The sequence below is a fragment of the Ailuropoda melanoleuca genome, chromosome 15, assembly GCF_002007445.2.
Source record: "Ailuropoda melanoleuca isolate Jingjing chromosome 15, ASM200744v2, whole genome shotgun sequence".
In the NCBI taxonomy this organism is placed as follows: domain Eukaryota; kingdom Metazoa; phylum Chordata; class Mammalia; order Carnivora; family Ursidae; genus Ailuropoda; species Ailuropoda melanoleuca.
Genome location: NC_048232.1, coordinates 72,564,829 through 72,585,397, shown reverse-complemented (window position 1 = coordinate 72,585,397; position 20,569 = coordinate 72,564,829). Strand labels below are relative to the sequence as shown.

Here is a 20,569-nt window from a genome sequence, read left to right as displayed (position 1 = left end):
CTTGATTAAAATGTGAAAACTAATTAAAACCGGGTTCAAAGAACCTCCGTCAGCACCCCCAGAAGCGTTGGCGCCATCTTCCCACGCTCCCAGTCCCACCCAGCCAGGGGTCATCCACTGGCGGCTGCTTTCCGCTGGTGTAGGCAGTGGTGTTGGGCCGGACGTCCCGATTGCAAGCTCGGTCCGCACGGGGTTTGTGTGAGTGGCAGAGGTTCTAGTAGGAGACTGCCAGCCAAACTGTTGAGCTGGGCAGAGGCAGTAAACAGAGGGCTTTGGCTCCCACGTGGGAGGCGGATGGTTTGCTTGTCAGGTGCTTTCCTCCGGGGGTTCTAAGGCCGTTCCTGTGAGCACGAATCACAGGGAGCCCCACGTGTCCCCCGCAATCCCGTGAGGTTCCGACCCTGGCGGCGACGTTTCTGTTCAGCCACGAGAGACTTGTGAGGTTCCGTTTGTTAGGTTGTGGGCAGTTGTCCTTTTTCTTCTTGCCTCTTGCTCACATTTCAGCCCAACTGAGAATTCTCTGCTTCTCCATCTGGTTGATGTGCTCTGCCTTCTTGTCTTTCACGAAACAATTATTTTCTCTTGAACACTTTAAAAGGATAATAGAACATCAAGGGAAAATATTAAAACCATTTATAATCCTGCTTTCCTTGCACAAATTAAAGAAAAATTTCCATGTTCATTGCCAAATATATACACATATTTTGACATGCCTGCAATTTGAGGTGTACTGTTACACCTGCTTGCTCCACTTACCTGCCGTTTTGTGTGTAGTCGGTGGTGGTCAGGAAGTGTATGTTCATGTATGTGGTACACGTGTGTGATGGACACATTGCACACATACGTATTATACACACATATTTTATGTGTTGTGTTTATACAAAGCCTTTACTAATACGGTAATAGCTCCAGTTTAATAGGGGCCTTGTTTAATAGGTTCATAATGTTCCATCTCCATTTGTTAAGCCATGTTTCTAGTGTTGCACGTTCCAAACTTTTGTTTTGGTGAAGAAGGCAGGACTGCAGCCAGGAATCTGAAAATGTGTTCTTTCACAAATGTCTTCGACCTAAAAGAATAAAATTCTTCCAAGAAGAGCTGCCCGTTGAAAAATTCTCATAACTTCATGAGCTTATCTGCAGCCAGAGCAGCCTCAGTGATTAGCTTGTGTCTTGCAGGTTCACAGAGACGCCGAGTCACAGCTGGTTTTGCGGGAGTGGAAAAAGGAAAGAAAGGAGATGAGGTAAGAGGGGCCTGTTTTGAATGCGGCGAGCCCGCCACCCTGTCTGTGCCCGCACGCTGTCCCCAGCGCTGGCCCAAGGCAGCCCTCCTTTTTTTTAGCTGCCACGTGTGAATGGGACCACGATGTCGTGCTGTAGCCACAACTAGGCATGGCTACCGTTGGGGGAGGAGGGGGTGTGTGACATTAACTTGAGGCAGCGGTGACCTTTCTCAAACCTCCTGCCCTTGCCTTTGAATGCCAGGGTTGAAGGGGCTGCTCCTTCCCATCCCTCTTCCTGCCCACTTGACTTGGCATCTGCGCAGCTGGTGGCCCAGGTGCAGGTCATGCCAGCTGCCCAGGGTGGCCCCCGGGACGGCATGGGAGGCAGGCTCGGAACCCCTGTGAATTCTTAGGGCTCCGACTGCCCAGCTGCTGCTTTGTCACCAGGGATATATGAGCATATGTAAACGTCTCTGAATCAGGATGTTTACTGGTGAGCAGAGCCCACCTGCTGTCTGGTAAGTTTGGCGGGTGGGCATCTTAAGGGAACAGGTGTCCAAAAGAGGCCCGTGGACAGTCGTCTTCCTTAAGAAGGAAGACACTGTTTATATGACCGTTTCTGCTCTTGCCCGTGACCTCCCTTTCTGCGGGGCCCAGCCATCTCTAGGGTTTGGAAGGAGTGGTCTCTGCCTGGGTTCTGGCCTCTGAGCAGCGGACAGCCTGCTTGGGGGGAGCGGTGTGGACAGGGGACAGAGTCATCCCTTGGTGCTGCAGAGACCACAGCCATATTGAATTCAGTCCTTCCTCCTCCCTCTTGGTGTTGGCTGCCTAGGGCTCATTCTGATTTGATTCTTATTCTAATGTTGGTATAAAAATGTTTCATGAGAGGGTGAAGGGAGGCATATGGTGTGATTGGACTTCAGGCCTCGTGCCCCCAAAGGCCGGGCCCGGGCGCTACCCCAGGAATCACAGATTGTCCGATGAAGGAGCTGCTCCACCATCAGAGATTCTGTTTTGGATTTCAGTCTCCAGCAGTGTCACATCTTAATGAGATTTTTCATGAAAAGTGTGAAAACCATTTATGTTGCTCCACTTGCAGGCCTAATGGAGTCTTTAAAATTTTCTACTCTGGTTGTCACAGCATCTGCCATCATCATCTACTGGACAGATGGCTGCTACCAGCTAGTGGCTTGTGTCACACAGTGTGTACCTGGTTACATTTTCTGCTGTGTTTGTGACTGATATCACAGTCAAGTGGTATTTATCCATTTTGCTGGACTGTTCTGAGTGGAGAGGTCCCAGCCGTCAGATGGTGCGCATATCGTGTGTGTGTGTGTGTGTGTGTGGATGGGGCGTTGGTTTCCACACAGACGCACGCCTGCAGGGGCTTAGAGCCTGGGGCAGGGGTGAGCAGCCTTGCCAAATGCTGTCCCCTGGGCCTTGAAGAGTCAGTGAGGCGCGCGGAGCTGTGTAACGGATAATGGAGATTTAATGGAGATTTATTTACATCACTACAAAATAATCCTTACTTTTCCAGATATCAGAGTACTTTTGAGTGTCTCCTATGCTTTTACTTCTCTTACTGAGTTCTCACGATAACCATGTAGAAAGGGGTCTCGATCCCATTCTGGAGATGAGGGTGATTTGGACCCTGAGAACATTCTGCATCCGTCCGTGTACCCTTCTCCTGCCTCCTCTGTTTTGGCTTGGAAAACGCGACGTGTCTGTTTAGAGGGACATCCACGTCGACGAGCCTGCACTGTTCTCGGGGCGGCCTCAGTGGGAAATGCGATCAGCGTCATTTTGATGAGCGGATGGGCAGACCGTTTTCCTGAGCAGGGGCTGGGGCTGCTCTAGGCTGATTCTCTTTCAGAGGAGTCCCATACAAATAAAAAGGTGATTTTGATTCCACTCACTTCAAAAGAGACTTTTCTGAATCGTTCTCTGTTGCTTTGCTCTTTTCTTGCTTCTTCAGAGAAATGACCAAAAATTTCTTCAACACCCAGTTTGGAAGCTTGTTCCGCACAGACCAGAACCCGACCTACTTCCTGAGGCGCCTGTCGCGCTTTGCCGACATCTACATGGCGTCTCTGAGCTGCCTCCTCAACTACGACGTCAGCCACACATTCTACCCGCGGAGGACGCCGCTGCAGCACGAGCTGCCCGCCTGGTCGGACAGGGCCCCCACCTTCAGACTCCCCCTGCTGCAGGAGGCCCACGCCAAGTAACCGGGGGCCCACCTGCGGGAAAAGCCAGAAGCTGGGACAACCCCCAACTGGCTGGATGCGGTGGGGTGGACTTGTGTGCAAATGAGTTTTGCTTTTGGAGAAGATGCAAATACGCCTTTGATATTTATCACCCTACGGAGACTCCTTCCCGTTGTTAAGACGGAAGCTGGCAGCCCACCCGTCCCGTCTTGGCGTTTCTTGGTGGGCTGAGTGCCAAGCTTCCGACTGAATCCCCGCGAGCAGCCTTTTTGTTTACCAAAGTGCTGGCACGGGTGTCCGTGTTTCTGGGCCAGGTGAGACCCTTGATGCCATCTCGCGATTCCAGCCGCTGAAGGGTCGACATTGTGCTTGACTCTGCCGTGGAAAATGGGCTGACCGCTCACGGGCGGCGCTCTGGGGACTGCAGGGGCACCGTGCCGTGCGACAGTGACCAGCTCGCGGAAAGCTGGCGGAGGAGTCCGTGAGCTCTGTGATAGCATAGCACGGCAGTGAGGAGCAGAGGTGGCTCCCACGGCATGTGACCCTAGGGCTTTGGCGTCCCGGTGCGTCCCTTGCAGGGAGACTCAGCCTCCCTGCAAAGTCTTCTGTGAAAGAGCACGAGCCGTTGCAAGTCCTTGAGCCGTGCTTGTCCTCAGCAGCCGCTCCCGGGTCCTGCCCCATGCCCAAGCCCGGGAAAAGCAGTGGTGTCGCAGGTGATGGGCGGTTGCTCCTTTCCTGAGGGAAGAGCTCTGCTTTGCTGCCCAGCTCGCGGCACAGACAGTGTAGACTCCAGTGGCGAGAAACAAGCAGGTCGGAAGAGCCGGCGCGTTTGTGCTGGGCTCCCTGGGCGTTTATCCCCCTGAAAATGCCACCGACCTGTTGGTTTGGCGTGCCCACTGGAAGACAGAAAATGAAGCAGACAAAAAAATGTCCTGTGATGAAATGTGCCTCCCTGCCCCCCGCGGGGTAGTGTTGGAATCTTGGTAAAACATCTGCGTGACCCGCCGGGGCGGAGGAGGTGGCCCTGTCCTCCGCGTAGCCCTCCTCCCTGCCGTGTTTGTGTGGCTGTTTTGGGAGTGTGGTGGATTTCCTTAGGTGTGTGTTGAAGATGGGAGAGGTTAAAGGGCAGTCGAAGCGAGGAGGAGACTTAGGAAGGGGCTGATGAAGCATCTCACTCCTTTCTAAGGACAAGGCAAGTGGCACGCAGGCTTGTCCCCAGCGGATGCGGATGGCAGGTCAAGAAACGGGACGACTGGTGGAGAGTGCTCGCTTATTCAGCATTTTGTTGTGCTCAGTGTGCGGAACCAGCTGTCGATGAAGTTTTAGCTTGGGGTTCCGTAGACTGCCTGCCACGATGCACAGATGAAGTGAGTTACCCGCTTCCTTTGTGATGCCAAGCGTAATGCCCTTTAGACCCAGGAGGCCCGATTCGGCCACTTTTTTTACTTCTAAATTTTGTTATAAACACAGTAGCCTGTTCCTTTTTGGGGATGGGGTAGGCATTTTGTTTGCTGTGTGTTAGCTCCTATGTGGTTAAGCATCAGAGGGTGTTGGAGACGGGCATTTAATGGGTGCAGGTGGATGCCCAGAAGTGCCTGCTGTTGGGGCCCTCGGCAGACAGGCTGTGCTCTTGGCTTTGGAGTCTCTGCCTGAAGAAGCTGAGTGAGGAAGTAAAAAAGCCCCCCCCCCTCCAGTTTTAATCTCATCAGATAGTCATTGATGTCTCCTCGGTGCCAGTTACAAGGTGTCTTGTTTACTCAAGAATAAAGCGCACTGTTTTTAAAACTGCTTTTATAGAGAGCGAGGTTGGTGACCCAAGCCTTGGGGGAGAAACAGATTTTTCTCGGAATGGATAATGAATTAAAAACACATTATCAATTAAGATTTCAGTCTCTGGGCCACTGAACATGGCAGTATTGAGACAGGCCATGTAGCAGAAGCCTGGCATCCGTCTGAGCCGGGCCCACGGAGCAGGCACCAGGCGGACTGAACCCACGCCAGGGCCAGCCACACGGGTCGGGGCGGCCGTGTGCATGGGAAGGACAGACAGAGGTATGCTTCCTGTGTGTGCTCGGTCAGGATAGATTGTGACTGTCGCGACTCAGCTGGGATTTGGCCTACTGCACTGGCATTTTGTTCTTTCCAGTTCTCCGTGGTGCTTGCTGAGGGAAGCGCAGTGGTACAAGGGAACGGAGTCTGTTTTCTACCATTTAAAAAGTCAGTTTGGAAAGTGAACAGAATAAAATGGATTTGCACGTTGAAAAATATCTCCTGTTTTTCGCATCGGTTGGACTGGTGGTGCAGGGACGGTCTGACCGGCCACAGCGGCTCAGCGAGGCTCGTGGTACCCGGAGCAGACTGCCGTGGAAGGGGCCCGCACAACTAGTTTTGCACTTGCTTTTATAGATGAAACTTGGCTTTTAAAATATTTTAGGAGCTTGTCTTAGACCTCCCTCTTTCCTCCTGACATAGCCTCTCTCTCTCTCTTTTTTTTTTTTAATTTTTAAAATTCTCTTCGGCTCCATTTTCTGCCATCACCAGTAATGCTATGTAACATACACCACCTGTTACCGATTTGGGTACATCTCAGACTAAATGAGTAGTTGCTTTGAATGCACTGGCCCTCTTAATTATCGCAAAGGAGAAATGAGAAGTAATCTTCCCTCCTACTAATTTAGCTTTGGGTGAGCTAAATGGCTTTTCTCTCTCTTTCTCCCAAAGGCCTTTTCAGCAGTAGAATGTGCTAAATATTGGACTTGATTCCCTGTGCCGAGGGCTCATTTGCTGCCAAAGACCCACTTGGGGGCCCTTGTCCAGAATGCGCTGAGACTACATTTGGCCAGAGGCAGGGTTCCTTGATTGCTCTATTCAACTACTAGGGAGCCTATATTTTGCCCTCTTAAGACTAATTTCCTTTTGTACCAATTTTCTCTCTTTCTCCCTCTCTCTCTTTATGTATTAGCATTTGGGAGCCTGGCCTCAAGCTCAGCTAACCTTTAACACCCCTGTGGGTTAAGGCGAGGAAAGGGAGTAAAGCATCTCTCATGCAGGGTTCAGCTGGCAGTGCCTGTAAAGGGCCAGCGAGGATGCCCTTGCAGCTTCGTGGGCCATTTTCCATCACCACTGCTCTGGGCACGGGCACGCTGTGTTCTATTACAACCTGCCTTACAAAGACAGCTGCAGGCTAGGTTTGGCTCTCCGGCCGTAGTTTGCGCACTCCTGCTCCAGTGGCTTGTGTTGGTGGCCATGGCACGATGACCTTGCTAGAAGCACGCAGATGGACCACCTCAGAGCTGCCTGCGGCTGGTGGAGAGAAGTTCTGTAGGTGAGCGCGCCACACTCCCCTAAGAGCTGCTCTCTGGACATCCGTGCCACTGTGGCCCGTGTTTCTAGCACATGGCATAACCGTTGTGTGTCACTGAACTGCCAGGCTCGGGCGCTAGCTGACCGTCCCTCATTGCACTGACTGGTGATTGTGCTCATAGGGGGGATGGGCTTGGCTGCCCAGGACACCCTTCAGAACCAAAGGACTTACCCCCCCCAGCTGCTGGGTCAGCTGCTGGCTCCCCCTCCTCAGCCGGTGGCGTTTTCGAGAGCCTCGCCCACTGAAAAACCCTGCCTCAGACGAGGTGACACCCCCTTCCTGGAGCAGCCAACTCCAGCCCGCCAGCCCCGTGTTCTTCCCTTCTCATTCCTTCTCTTCCATTCCCAGGTGTTGATCCCAAGAACACTCCCCCGTACTCGTCCTGCATGCAAACCTCATCTCAGCGTCTGCTTCCCGGGGCCGCCAACCCGCTACAGCACTTCTGTACCTTTTTAGTCCTGCAGGCTTGAACCCTAAGGAAACCGTGTTCTAAGTATTTAGTAGAATGACAGAGCGTGCCTGTACGGTGTCGGGCGCCATACATGTGCCCTAGGTAGACTTAGTATTTATTCCGGATGTGAATTTTCTATTTATTCTAAATGTTGACATTATGTTACAGGATTGAACTTCTTGCCAAATAAAAGTTTGAATTGTGTCGTCCGGCTTGTTGTAAGTCGTCTGTTTTTGTGTTGCTTTTGTGGCAAAGCCGTTTCGAATTCTGTACCCAACAAAGAACACCCCAGTGAGAAGGGGAGGAAGATGTGTGGTTCGTTTCTCTCACCCCTTTTGTCCCAGCACAGCACACGTGCTCGTTTTCAGAGCCAGGAGACTGTGTAGTTAAGGCACAGACGGAAAGTGGGCACGAGCTTAGACTTAGGTGGGTAGCAGATACCCCCCTGCCCCCCGGAACTGCTATTCCCCCACACATAGTTCCTTCTTTGAGAGCCAGGAGAAGATGGTCATCCACATGCAATCAGATTGCCAGGAAAGCGAAAAATTGGAAGCCGTGTCTTAAGGGAAGAAGATAGTGAATAACACTAAATTAAGAGTGAATGCTGTGAAGTCAAATCACTACTGGGTTTTGGATAAATTTATAAATATTTTGAAGAGCTGATTTTTAAAAAAAAAAACTGTGTATGTGTGTGCATTTGTGTGCAGATGTGTTTAACCGCCTTCATGTCCTTAATGTCTCAATGTGCCAGGACCTCCGTCTCATTCACTCCCTCCATGGGGAGCCTGCTGGTCTTCCTTTCAATTGCTTGCCTTTTTTGTCCCTGTGATGGTGGTATCGGAGGACTTATTGCAGAATTTGTCTCTCGTTCTTTTGGGGAGTGATCTCCCAGAAACATGGCATTGCGTTCATCATGGCACGTTGTCCCAGAGGAGACGGTAAGCTGTTCCTTTGCCAGAAACTAGGACTTCTTTCCTTTCCTGGAGTTGTGAAAAAGCTTACAAGACACTGGGATCTCCAGAATGTCTCCTCTGACTCAGCAAAAACCCTGAGTATGTGGAGCAGCTATTGGGCCAAAAGGAGAGTCTGAGGTCTGCACAGCCCAACCTTTCACTTCTCTGTCCCAGCAAGGATTCCCAAAGCTGGCCAGTCCTGCGCCCTAGGGACCATTTGAAGGTGTGTGGTGGGTGGTTTGGAGGGTGCTTGGTTGTCACGGTGATGGAAGGGCACTTCTGGTCTTCCGAGGGCAGGGGCCGGTGTGGTAAAACATCATGTGCTGCTTCGGAGAGTCGTGCACGGTAAAAACTGTCCCGAGTCCATGCATCACCACTGGGAAGTTCTAGAACATTTTCATCACTCCCTGTCCCTGGCAATCACTAATCTCTTTTCTGTGAATTTGCCTATTCTGGAAATTTCATATAGATGGAGTCATACAGCATGTGGTCTTTGGTGTCTGCCTTCTTAGCCTATGGCATTTTCAGTTTCTCTCGCTGCTGTTGGCAGGCATCATCAGTGCTTAGTTCCCTTGTAGGTGGAATGAGATTTCACTGTAGGGATATACCACTGTTTGGTGATTTATTCATAAGATGATAGACATTTGGGTCATTTCTGCTTTCTGGCTATTTTAATAATAATAATAATGCTGCTGTGAGCATGCCTATATAAGTTATCATGTGGACGTGTTTTTCATTTCTCTTGGGTATATACCGAGGAATGGAATTTCTGGATCTTGTGGTAACACTGTGTTTAAGTTTTTGAGGTACTGCCAAACCTTTTCCACGTGGCTGCACCATTTTACTCCCCCCCCAGCAATGTATGACAGGTCTGATTTTTCCACATCCTTACCAACACTTGTTATTATCTGTGTTTTTGATTCTAGCTGCCCTAGTGAGTGTGAAGTGGTGTCTTGTTGTGGTTGTCATGTTTTCTTAAACACAAATAAGCAAAACAGAATTAAGAAAGAAGACTTTATAAGGCAGGTGTTGGCTAAATGAAAAGGCCGTAATTAGCCCCAGTAAGTGGATTTTACCTTCAAACTTTGACCCTTCCTGTGGCAAACAGTATTTTTGTTTCCCAAAACACCAGATTTGTTCCATTGACTTTAGTTCTCTTCCATAAACATTTATTGAGCACATTGCAAGTACCAGACCCCAAGATACAAAGATGAATGAGGCAGGTCCCTGCCTTTGGATGCTTACAATCTAACAGGGAAAGGAGACAAGGTCATAGGTAGTGGTGGGGAGAATGTACGTAAGTGCCACGTAAAGGTACAAAGGAAGGACAGTGAAGGGACAAGTCCGTTGGGGTTGGTGGGCGGGTTTAACATGGCCCCTCACCCACAGAAACAAAATAATCCCCCAGATTAACCAAAGAGATGAGGTATGGCTTGAGTGGTCATACTTCAAGATGTGAAAGGACCTTACTTTCCAGAAGGCAGCTGGCATGGAAGATTCACAGTCGACAGCCTTTTTGAGGAGGCTCTGGCGGGTGGGCGGGTGGCCGAGGGGGGTGGCTGGTCACAGCAGGTCTGGGCCCTTACAGCGCCCCCAGGGGGTCACTGTTGTCCGGCTGCTGGTCTTCGGCGTCCTGGAAAGAGAGGTCTCTGAAACACTCCGGGCGCAGGCCCTTCTGCTTGCTGGATCTTTCTAGGCTGAGCATTCCTTCTGGCCCCTGCTCTGAGGCCGTGAAGGGGTTCAGAACATGCTACCCCAAAATATGGCTGAAGGAATTTTTTGAAAAAAACAGCAGAAGTAGGATGGTCACTCTGACCTTCCCCATCTTGCCCCTCTTCCTTTGAACAGGTCATGAAACCCTCCCCCGACCAGGAGGGAAGACGTGGATCACCAGAGACAGGAATTGGGGCCAGGAGATCTGGATAAACAACCTGGTTAAATTCTTTATCTTCCTACTTCCTTCACCACTACTCCCCCAAGCCCAAACCCGTCTTGTCGGTTCCTCACAAATGTATTGTTTCTTTGTATAGAAGATGGGAAACTTCCTGCCCTGGTCACCTCAGCTCCTCATTCTCTCATCAAGGCTCCCAGGTAACATGGAGACTTTCCATAAAGTTGAGATGCTTTTTACCTGTGAATCTGTCAGATTACTTTTCAGATCCAGCCAGGGGCCCTAAGAGGGTGGAGGAAAACTTCTTCCCTCCCGGTAGCCTAAAACAATTCCTCTCCAGGTGCCCTGAGAACATGTGTGTGGTGGGAGTGTCTGCTCACGCTCTGTCCTGTGTTGGGAGGCGGAAGGATGGTTCTGGGGAGGGGGTCACTGCTGCTTGAAGCTTATGGGCCCTGGACAGATCATTTCCATTCTGCTGTTTTTTCCTCGTCTATAAAGGGCCATGATAACGTTCTCCTCACAGGGAAGTGTGAGGATTAAATTAGATGCTGCATTAAGGAAGGTACATGCACCCTACAAAAGGTGGCTATTAATATGACAAAAAACTGCTTTCAGATTAAAGATTCTTTGTCAACCCAGGGTGGCCCTTGAGCACTTGAGAGAGTCCAGTGAGAAGCCACTCCGGAGGCAGCACCCAAGCCTCGTGCTGTGTGCAGCTCCAACTGGCTCCCAAGTGGTGTAAATTTGCATAAGGGATATGTTCCGGATGTCTGGGTTGGCTACAGATATTGTAGTCTCCACACCTTCAGTGTGGAAGGTATGAGAATAGAGGACGTCCCTTGGTCCCTTTCAGGGATGGCACTCTCGGCTTAGGACTCCTGTTCCTGCTACATTTTTGCCGCCTGGTCTGATTACAAAGGTTCATCTAACTCGTGCATCCGGGACACACTCTCTCCTGCCTCAGGAGAATCTTTCATGCGTGGTGCTGGCAGAGCCCTCAGAAGAGGACGGCAGCTGAGAAGGGTGGAGAGCGTGGACTGAGTGGACGCCGCCGCCCCCCACCCCCCCGCCCCCCACACCAGCTTTTTAAATGAGGTTGATTTCAGAGTAACAGTCTGGCTTACGGAAATGAACTACGAGTTCATACGTGCACAGCCGAACTTACCCTTTCAGTTTGGATGGGGAAACTTCTACATGGGTTTGATAAGAAAAACAAGAGGATATGATCTGGTTATTTTTCAGTCTATTGCAAAGATACTAGTTCCGCTACCGCGGGCACGGAGAACACAAGACATTTACGTTTGGTTCACTGCAGAAGAACACAAACGTCTGTTGCACTCATATATGAGCTGGAAAATGGTGCAATAAACTATTTCTGTAATGTTTCAGTGCCAACTTACAAGAATGCAACAGCCGAGATAAAGTCTCGAGGGGAGGGACAGCATATGTACACACATAAGACAGTCACGGCAGCTCTCTGGCTTTGGTTTTTTTTTTTTTTTTTAATTAAGATTTTTATTTATTTGAGGGAGAGAGTGTGTGAGAGAGAGAGCAGGAGTGGGGTGGGGGGCAGAGGGAGAAGCAGGCCCTGCACTGAGGAGCGAGCCCGATGCGGGGCTCAGTGGTTACTTCTTCACGAGGCTTCTAGACCAACAGCCCAGATTCAGGTGATTTCTTGGAACCTGAGTAATGCTGTCAGCTCAGTCTGCTGAGGTACATAACTAGCTGTCGATTTTTCTTATCTTCCTATAAAAGGAAGAATTAAGTTTTATTCCAGCTGCTCAGTCCAGACCCAGTAACAGGCAGTACAGTACAGTACTGGCAGGGTGTACCTTCCACATTCAGTGTAAATGGGGTCCCTTGCTGTGGGCTCCCTCTGGGTTGAAGTCAGTGGAGCCCCATCCGGGCTCTGGGATCACTAACTAGAAACAAAAGATTATTTCCTGCAATACCAGAGCAGAACATGTCCCTCTAGATAGAAAAGACCTGATCAAAGTGAGATAGGGAAACCAAAGGACTCCATAAAAATCTGCTTTTGCTCCTTTTCTTGCTTCTACTCTTGCTAGGACCTGCACCCCCACCCCCCCTTACACATGCCTCGTAATGCAAATAGCCTATGTTTTCCTTGGAAGGGACAAGGAGTTAATGATTTCTGTAGAACAGGTAACATCTAAGGAAGGACCAGGTGAGAATGACAGGACTAAGTTATCACATGTGCACTCCAGGCCACCAGCAGCTAGACATCTCCAGGCCTAGGCCCCCTGGCTCCAAGGACTAACACTTGGGCCCTGGTCTTTGTTCTAACCAGTTCTGGGATGCCTGAGGGGATGTACACACCAGACCATCGTCCCAGTAAAAGCTCCAGACCCAGAACAAAGATGGGACTCATGCTCCTTTCTTTTCCTTTCCGAGGGTCCCAGGCACTCTGTGTATCTGCCATCTCTCTATCTTCAATAAACTCTCACTTCCTGCTGGCTTGTGTTTCATTTCCATCCTGGGAGAAGCCATTGACACTCTTGGCTGGTCCTGTGGGACCCCTCTGGGTCCTTGGACCCGGCCTGCTGCCGTCAAAGGGAACATAGTCCCAAAGGCAAGAAGCAGCTCTCCGATAATGGGCAAATTTTGGCAACCATGTAAATAAAAGTTAATTTAAAAAAATTTTTTTAAGTAGGCTCCATGCTCAACATGGGGCTTGAACTGATGGCCCTGGCTGGGATCAAGAATTGCACGCTCTACCAACTGAGCCAGCCAGAGACCCCAACAATGTAAATATAAGCTTAAAGCATAACATAAAGCAAAAAAAAAAAAAAAACCCACCTTTTTAAGCCCTGAGTCTTACTTTGCACTGGCTACCTCATAAATGTTTGTGGCAGAATGCAGCCTAAGATTTTGTCGTGTGACGTATCACTTCTCACCTGGTCATGAGGTGGCAGGTGGGCAGCCTCTGTTTCTCCCCTATTACCTCTGATTGTGGGAGACTTCAGTCCACCCCAAAGAACCCAGGGACACTGAACAGCCACATGGCTTCAGTCAGCTTGCAAGACTGGCTTTTAGGCTTATTGCCCCGAGACAAATTCTAGAAATGTGCCTTCCTTGGTGCAAAGCTTTCCACGGAATTTGCTGGAAGACATCATTCTCCTGCACCCCCGCTGCATCTGTTCTGGGTAGAGGCAGACTCACCATGAAGTGGTCGCAGGAAGGTTCTGGGGGAGCCGAGGGGGTGCTCTCGTACAAGGGGTTTGGTATATTCTCAGGCTGCTGCTTGCCAAGAGCCGCGACATCGATATCCTCCTCCGACTGCTCGGAAAGACAAGCACAGGCTGACAGCCAGGACGTCCCCAGGGCAGGAGTGGCTCATTCAAGTTGGCAGGTAAAGCCAGCCATGCCCCACTTCCACCTCCGGGAGCCTTTTCTTCCTGACCTTTACCGAGCGAGATCTGCTTTACATTAACCACGTGCGCCCCTCTTAAGTGTTGGGCTCAGTGACTTCATATGTCCCTCCTAGCGTGACCGCCACCCAAATCCACACAGAGGGTGTTTCCATCCCCTTCCCTTTCTGCAGGAAGTGTCCTCACGTCCATGCCCATGGGGCCCAACCCCACCCAGCGTAACCGCTCCTCTGACCCCCTTCACCCTGGAGGGGCTTTGCCTGTCCTTGAACTTAATATGAAAGGACTCCTACAGCATGCACACCATCCGTAAAGATGCTGGAGCTTATGAATAGGCAGGTGCTCTGCTAGGAGGGAATGGCCTACTGCGGGGGGAGGCATGTCTGGGGGAGGCAGCTGGAGGAGAGGCCGGGCGGGGGCAGAAAGCACAGAAGGGAGGGTGTTCAGCTGCTGTGCTGTGGCCACACCTGGTCCCCAGGGGTCCCCCCTGCTCCGCTGAGACCCGCTGACCTACATGTGGGCTCAACAGTTCAAATCGGGAAGCTTTGAGGCTGGCTGCAGAGGGAGGCCCGACCGTGCAGGTCCCTGACCCTGTCCTTCACCCCCAGAGTCTGTCAGCCTTGAAGGCCCCACCAATCAGAGTAGGCGCTTGTCTCCTGAATCCTCCAAGGTGAGCGAGCTTCTGGGCCCCCGACTCCTGGGTGAGCTCTGTGAAGCAGCCAGTCGGGGGCTGGGCTCCAGAGGGGATCTCCCCCACCACCATGTTCCCATGTCTCTCTTACCTCAAAGTGCTGGAAGCCAGCTGCTCTTCGGCTTAGCCGAAAGTAGGAATATGCAGCCAAAGTGGCGGCTCCAAAGACCAGGACGGTGGCAAAGAATATCCCTGTCCCCATGCCGGTGTGGGCTGAAGCCTGCACACAGAAAGGGGAGGGGTGATGCTTAAACCAGGTGCCTTGCCAAGAGAGGACTGCTTTCTGGAGCCCACCCCACTCTTGCTGGCCTGAGGCATCTTGTGCCGTTTGGGATAAAAATAAGGATAAGATAGTTAACATGTGTTTAGCCCTTCCTACTGCCAGGGTCTGTGTAGGCCCCTTCCATGACATAATCCAGTTAAACCTGTCATAGCCCCAAGAGATAGGGACAAGTATTACTGTTTCCATTTTTATATGGGGCGACTGAGGCCCAGAGAGGGTAAGTGCTTTGCCTAATATCACACAGCCAGTGAGGAGTAGAGGTAGGTGGGCTCTGAAGCCGGCCTGGCTTTAGAGTTGGTGCACTTAACCACTACGCAGTGGAACTTCCCAGAAGTCAGCTGGGCTCACGCCTCCCTTACACTTTTAGAAAGCAGAATACTAACAACAGCAACCAACCTAGCCTCATGTAACCCGCACTGTGTGCCAAGGACTGTCCTAATTATTTTATGTTTGTCACCTCATTATCCTCGCAAGAATCCAGGGGGTAGGCGTCATTTTTGCAGATGAGAAAAATGGGGCTCAGAGACTTGTCCAAGGTTGTATAATGAATGAAATGGAGGGGACAAACCAGAGCTCAGAATTTCTTACTTCCCTTCCAGTGGCTTCTCTATTGGCCCATTCACTCAACAAATACCAACGGTGACAGGTGTTGTGTTGCTAATGCAGGGGTGGGATGAACCAGGGCCTCCCATCTCTGAGGCCAGTTGCTGATGATGTGGGAGGATCCTCCCGTCTCCAGAGGAAAGGAGACAGGGCTTCTAGCTATAGTTTGCCTCTTGGCAAGTGGACATTGGACACCCCCTGCCCCACCACCAGGAGCCCTGGATACTCACCAGTGGGGCGGGGGGTGCTTTTAAAGGCCTGGAAATGACATGAATGATCCCATTGGAGGCAAAGATGTCCCACTGCAGAATGGCTCTTCCATCGACAAACCTGGTCTCCTGGGGAAACAAGAGGGGGGTTGGTGGAGATCTGTGGCCATCTGCCTCTTTTCCCCACATGGGCAACCCCTCCATGGAAGGAAGTTACTCAGTTTCTCCCAGGTCCTACAGTCCGGATGTCAGGCCTATTGTTACCAATATGCAGCACAGGACTTCGCTCGCGTCTAGACGGCACAGAACACATTAGTTGCCCTTGGGCTACAAAGCAGATCTAAGAGCTGCAGGGAACCCAAGGGGCCAGTCTGTCCCACCAACTTGTCTACCAGATGAGAGTTCGGAAGGAAAATGGCTTGTCCAAGATCACCCTGGTAGCAAATGGCCAACCCTAAGCCTCTGGACGTCAGGTCCACTGCTCTGAACATCACACTGAGCTGTTAGGAAGTGGATTTTTAAGTGATCTCATCCCCTGCTAATCAAAGCGTGATCTATTGTTTTGTGGTCTTGGGCATCACCTGAGAGTCCATTTGAAATGCGGAACCCGACGCCCCCACACTCCGCCTGCTGAATCATGATCTGCATTTCAGCCGATCTCCAGCTAACTCAAGTGCATGTTGAAACTTGAGAAACACTGGTCTAAACCACTAATCTTTAATAAAAGGAATCACTGATCAGGAAAATGTTAAGGAATTACTCATCTGGCACTTGCTACTGTCTACGCACTATTCTCACATGCCACAGGCATGGAGTCACCGAATCCTCCCAAGTGCCAGTGATTCTGACATCGTGGTTGTCATGGGCGCCACTGCCACCACCAAGATCATCATCGCCACCACCATCATCACCGTCCCTGTCATCACCAATGGCATCACCGCCACCATCACCATGAAACAGAGGCGGAGAGTCAGAAAGCTTCAAAAATGGTTTCATGTGGGCGCCTGGGTGGCTCAGTCAGTTAAGCATCTGCCTTCGTCTCAGGTCATGATCCCAGGGTCCTGGGATCGAGTCCCCACATTGGGCTCCCTGCTTAGTGGGGCCCTCTACCCCTCCCCCCTGCTCAGGATCTCTCTCTCACTCTCTCTCACGTTCTCTCTCTCTCTCAAATAAATAAATCTTCAAAAAAATAAAAATAAAAATGGTTTCATAAGAAGTTCTTCATTCATCATGACCAGTTTCCGGCGCTGGCGGCCACCAGTGGTTTAGTCCCTGGGGGCAGGGGCTGCCCCGCAGCACGGTGAGGCACGGCACGCGGCTGATGCCATCCCCCGACTGTGGGCTTAGCGTTTACTTTCACATTATGATAGCTGCCATCTACGAAGCACCTACTGTACGCTACGAGCTTTGCACGTATTCCCTCCGGTTCTGCCAGTAAATGCGGAAGCGTTTTTCGTACCGGTTGTCGCCGGTCCTGGCTGGAGGTGATGAGCAGCTGGCTTCCCAGCGTAGTTCGCAGGACGGTACCGTTGACAAGGTCATTGTAGAAAAAGACGCGGACGCTGGCGAGGTGGTGCTCAATGTCCCGCCCGGACAGCGTCTGAGAGGGAAGGAGGGTAGGAATGGTCTGTAGAAGCCAGGCAATTTTATTTTTGATGATAAGGATGACACAGAAAAAACAATCACTTCTCGTGGCGTCGGAAGCCACCTTCGTGAAGGGCGGGTCCTGAGTGGCACCGGGGACAGAGCTCCGGCTCCTCTCAGCCCCCGGGTGGCCTTGCCGCCCCTCCGCGTGCCCGCACGTGAAGGCCAGTGTGCTGGGCCGACTGCACCCGGGCTCTGCTTCTTCACCCGTCCTGTTTCCTGCCCTTTGCCACCCCACTCTGACTGCTTCGACTCTTGGGGCTCAGCCGCGGGACCTGCTGGACGGGTGGCCTCTTAGCCAGTGACCAAGCGGGGGCTTGTTCCTAATGGCCGCCTGCTGCCAGCACCGTAAGAACATGCCGGGGCCGGTGTGCGGGAGGACGGGAGCCTCCGCCGGCTGGAGGCCAGGCCATCGCAGGCCCGTGAGCGAGCCCGGCCAGGACCACAGCGGCCCGCTGACCTGAGGTGTGTGAGCTGAGAACCTGTGCAGCCACTGAGTTTTGGGTGACTTGTGGTGACAGATAAGGGGTCCTGTCGAAGCACGAGTCTGAAGCATAGACCGCAGGCCCCCGCCTCACCTCGTTCTCCCCCAGCCCGCTGTTGTGCGGCACGAAGAGCGTATTGCGGATGGACAGGTCCGTCAGGTGGTTCAGAAAGGCCCGGCCTCTGGCTGAGCTGTTGGAATAGGCAAGCACTTCCTGGGGAGAGGAAACAGTGATCAGCTCTGGTGTGCAAGGGCTGGGTGGTGGAGGGGGTCACGGGACACCACCCATCCGGGAATGTTCCTGATGTTGGCCCCACCTCCCGCTGCCACTCATTTGCTGTCTTCTGACTGCCTCTTGGCAGAATTTTAGAAGCACTTTTTCTTTCCTCAATGAACCCTATGCTCCTACGTCACAGCCACATCACAGAATCAAGACCATTCTTAACATGGCCTCCTGTGCGGTCCTTTGAAATCTAAGTCAAATTTGAGTCTCCTCTTGTTGAAACCTTGCCATGGCCTGCACTTCACTCAGAGGAAAACCAAAGGCCTTACAAGGGATGGCCCATGAGGCCCAAACCATCTGGACGCCCTTTGCTCTGCTGCCCCTGGGCTCAGCTGGCCTCTCTCTCCCTCACTCGGCTCCAGCCACACTGGCTTCCTTGCCGTTCTTCAAACTTGTGTGGCCACTCTCGCCTTTCATTCTTGGCCTCTTCCTTCTGCCTGGAACGTTCTTGCCCCAAATCTGCATGGCTAACTCCCTTGCCTCTGTTCACTCTTTCCTCAGGTGTCCTCTTCTCACCAAGGCCATCCCTTATCACTCTGCAAATTGGGAACCCTGCGGTGGTACCCCTTCCCCTCCCTACTCCACCCTTCCCCTCCTTTCCCCCCATAGTATATACAGTCACCTCCTAGCATTCACTATAATATTTATTCTGCTTATTATTTTGTGTGTCTATTTTGTTCACTGATATATCTCAAGCACATAGTAGGTGCTCAATGAATACTTGCTGAAACAGTTTAAGAACCCTCACTACCCAGTTCAACTTTGTCATTGTGCGGACAGGGCTGCTGAAGCCCAGAGAAGTTAATCTGCTGAGGGGCACACAGCCAGTGGGTTTTGTTCTGACACCGTTTTTTTCTGAAATTCTGTGACAAGCCAAGCTCCCGCATGGCAGAAACACTGGTTTGAGTGTTTGTCTTTAGTGTGTTTACGGTAACCCTGAATTTCAGAATAGTTAGATGGATACTTTTAGTCTGTGGATAAAGATTCACCATTTTGGAGGCCTTGGCTTATTCTGCCCTGATCCTGTAAGCCCTATACTTATGTCCAGTCCCCTCCCTTGGCTGTGCCCTTGACCTTGGTAAGCCTCAGTTTCTTTATCTGCAAAATGGGGATAATAGCCGAAGTGACCTCATAAGGTCGCATGAGAATTTATTCCTAGTAACAAGTGTTTATTGAGCGCCTATTATATGCCTGCCACAAGGCAGAGAAAATCCTTTCCCTGAGGGAGCCTACATTCCATGGACTGAGTCATAAGTGCTCTGAAAGAGTTCATGCGTTCACAGTGCAAAGTAAATGCTCAAGAAATGTTATTCTTGATCTAATCATTATTAGCTCAGTGCTTTGATCGGTCAGCACCAAGTCCTTCTCCAACTGGAGCTTTCTCTTCATGAAGCATAACTTGTGGAGTACTGAAGTGACCGTAAGGGCAGTGCTAAGTGCAGGTTGACTGCACGTCGATAACTGGGCTCACTGTCTGCTCACCAGGCGGCCCAGCTAACTGTGCCCCACCCAGTCTGCGAAGACCAAAGAGTGTCTCCTTGCTGCAGATCAGCCTTGCAAGCTGCTCTAGATGGAAAAAGAGACGCTAATACTTGCTAGCCCCAGTGTGGCCGTTTCCGGATGCGGGCCACGGGTCTGAGCGCTTTACCAGTACCAACACATTTCATGATCACAGTGATGCTAGGAGCCCGGAACTAGCATCCTCTCCATTTCACCGGGGAAACTGAGGCCCAGAGAGGGAAGTAACTTGTCAAACGTGGTGGGACAAGTGGTAAAGCCAAGCTTCAAATTCAGGCGGTGTGGTCTGTTGCCCACGCTCTTAACTGTGACTGTGAGCCTGGGGCTTCTTTCAAGGACTCGCCTCTGGAATAATGGCTTTGAGGCAAGCGCTCCTTCCCTGAGGCCAAACCAAGCCGACGGGGTACAGGGTACATACTGTGAGGAAGTTCGTCAGTGAGGGGACGGACATCAGGACCTGCAACAGATTGCCGCTGCACGAGAAGCCGTCTCCCACGTAGCCCGCCTTGCAGGTGCAGTTCACATCTGGAAGACAGGGGCACACCGGGCCCCGCTCCGGTGAGGGAAGGCCTGGGCTGCTCCAGCTCACCCTTGGAGCTTGGCTGGCCAGGCTGAGGGTTGTTCAGCAGCTGCGTGGCCTGGGATGTGGAGCGTGGCTGGGGTGGTTACCTTTAATCCGATAGCAGAAGACATCCCACATTTCACTCTTGTTGTTTCTTTGTCCGTAGTCTATTATCCCAACAACGCCGGAGCCACAGTTCTGGGAGGCGTAGGCAGTGGGGTAGGCTACCCGTCCACTCTCCAGCCAGCCTGCTGAACAGAGGTGGTACTTGGCCTGTAGGGACATGGACATGGCCATGGATCAGCTACAATTTCATATTTGGTGTGGGCTCCTTTAGTTCATGTCTGATTCTCCCACCAGACTGTAAACCCCGTGGAGTCAGGGTTATGGCTCATTTTGCCTACTGTGCCCCTGTGCCTGGAACATAGTGGCTGTTGATTAAATTTTTCTTGATTGATTCACTGAACAGATGAAAGTGGTACCCTTTGTTTCTTGTAGGTGCTCAAGTCCTTCACACTCATTTCTCTTCTGTCTGTTCTTGAATTAAATTTACTCTCAGCCATCGACACCTGGGTGCAAATTCTTCTGCTTATGCATTGATAGAACTCTAATGGATCATCACCATCTTTATCACCATCATCATCATCACAATGATCATCGCTATCATCGCCATCACTGTCCTCACCATCATCATCACCATCATCACCATGATCACCATGATCATCACTGTCATCACCATCACCATCATTATCACCATGATCATCACTGTCATCACCATCACCATCATTATCACCATGATCATCACTGTCATCATCAT

General features: G+C 51.3%; 3 protein-coding genes across 4 annotated transcripts in view; 1 reads left to right on the top strand and 2 right to left on the bottom strand.

The window, feature by feature from the left end:
• The window catches only part of NT5DC3 (5'-nucleotidase domain containing 3), a 58,475-nt gene extending 51,029 nt beyond the window's left edge, over positions 1 to 7,446 (top strand). The window contains exons 13-15 of one of the 2 annotated variants that reach the window (XR_002141961.2): positions 1,177 to 1,241; positions 3,196 to 3,741; positions 7,140 to 7,446. Coding sequence is in view for 1 of the 2 variants with exons in the window: in XM_002915473.4 (XP_002915519.2) it covers positions 1,177 to 1,241; positions 3,196 to 3,448 (318 nt within the window). In the remaining variant the exon portion in view is untranslated. Of the gene's footprint in view, positions 1 to 1,176; positions 1,242 to 3,195 lie in introns of both variants that reach the window. The other variant, XM_002915473.4, reaches the window with a different exon arrangement.
• Positions 7,447 to 9,342: 1,896 nt separating this feature from the next.
• Positions 9,343 to 20,456, bottom strand: LOC117796280 (stabilin-2-like). The gene is made up of 8 exons (XM_034643546.1): positions 19,860 to 20,456; positions 19,609 to 19,715; positions 17,484 to 17,603; positions 16,721 to 16,861; positions 15,283 to 15,390; positions 14,258 to 14,386; positions 13,267 to 13,383; positions 9,343 to 9,828 (listed from the first exon to the last, which is right to left on the bottom strand). Exons 1-8 carry the CDS (start codon positions 20,047 to 20,049, stop codon positions 9,778 to 9,780), a joined length of 963 nt encoding a protein of 320 aa, XP_034499437.1. The 5' UTR covers positions 20,050 to 20,456; the 3' UTR covers positions 9,343 to 9,777.
• Positions 20,086 to 20,569, bottom strand: part of STAB2 (stabilin 2) — a 132,800-nt gene continuing 132,316 nt past the window's right edge. The window contains exon 62 of the mRNA XM_034643676.1: positions 20,086 to 20,113. Within this exon, the coding sequence (XP_034499567.1) occupies positions 20,086 to 20,113 (28 nt within the window). The remainder of the gene's footprint in view (positions 20,114 to 20,569) is intronic.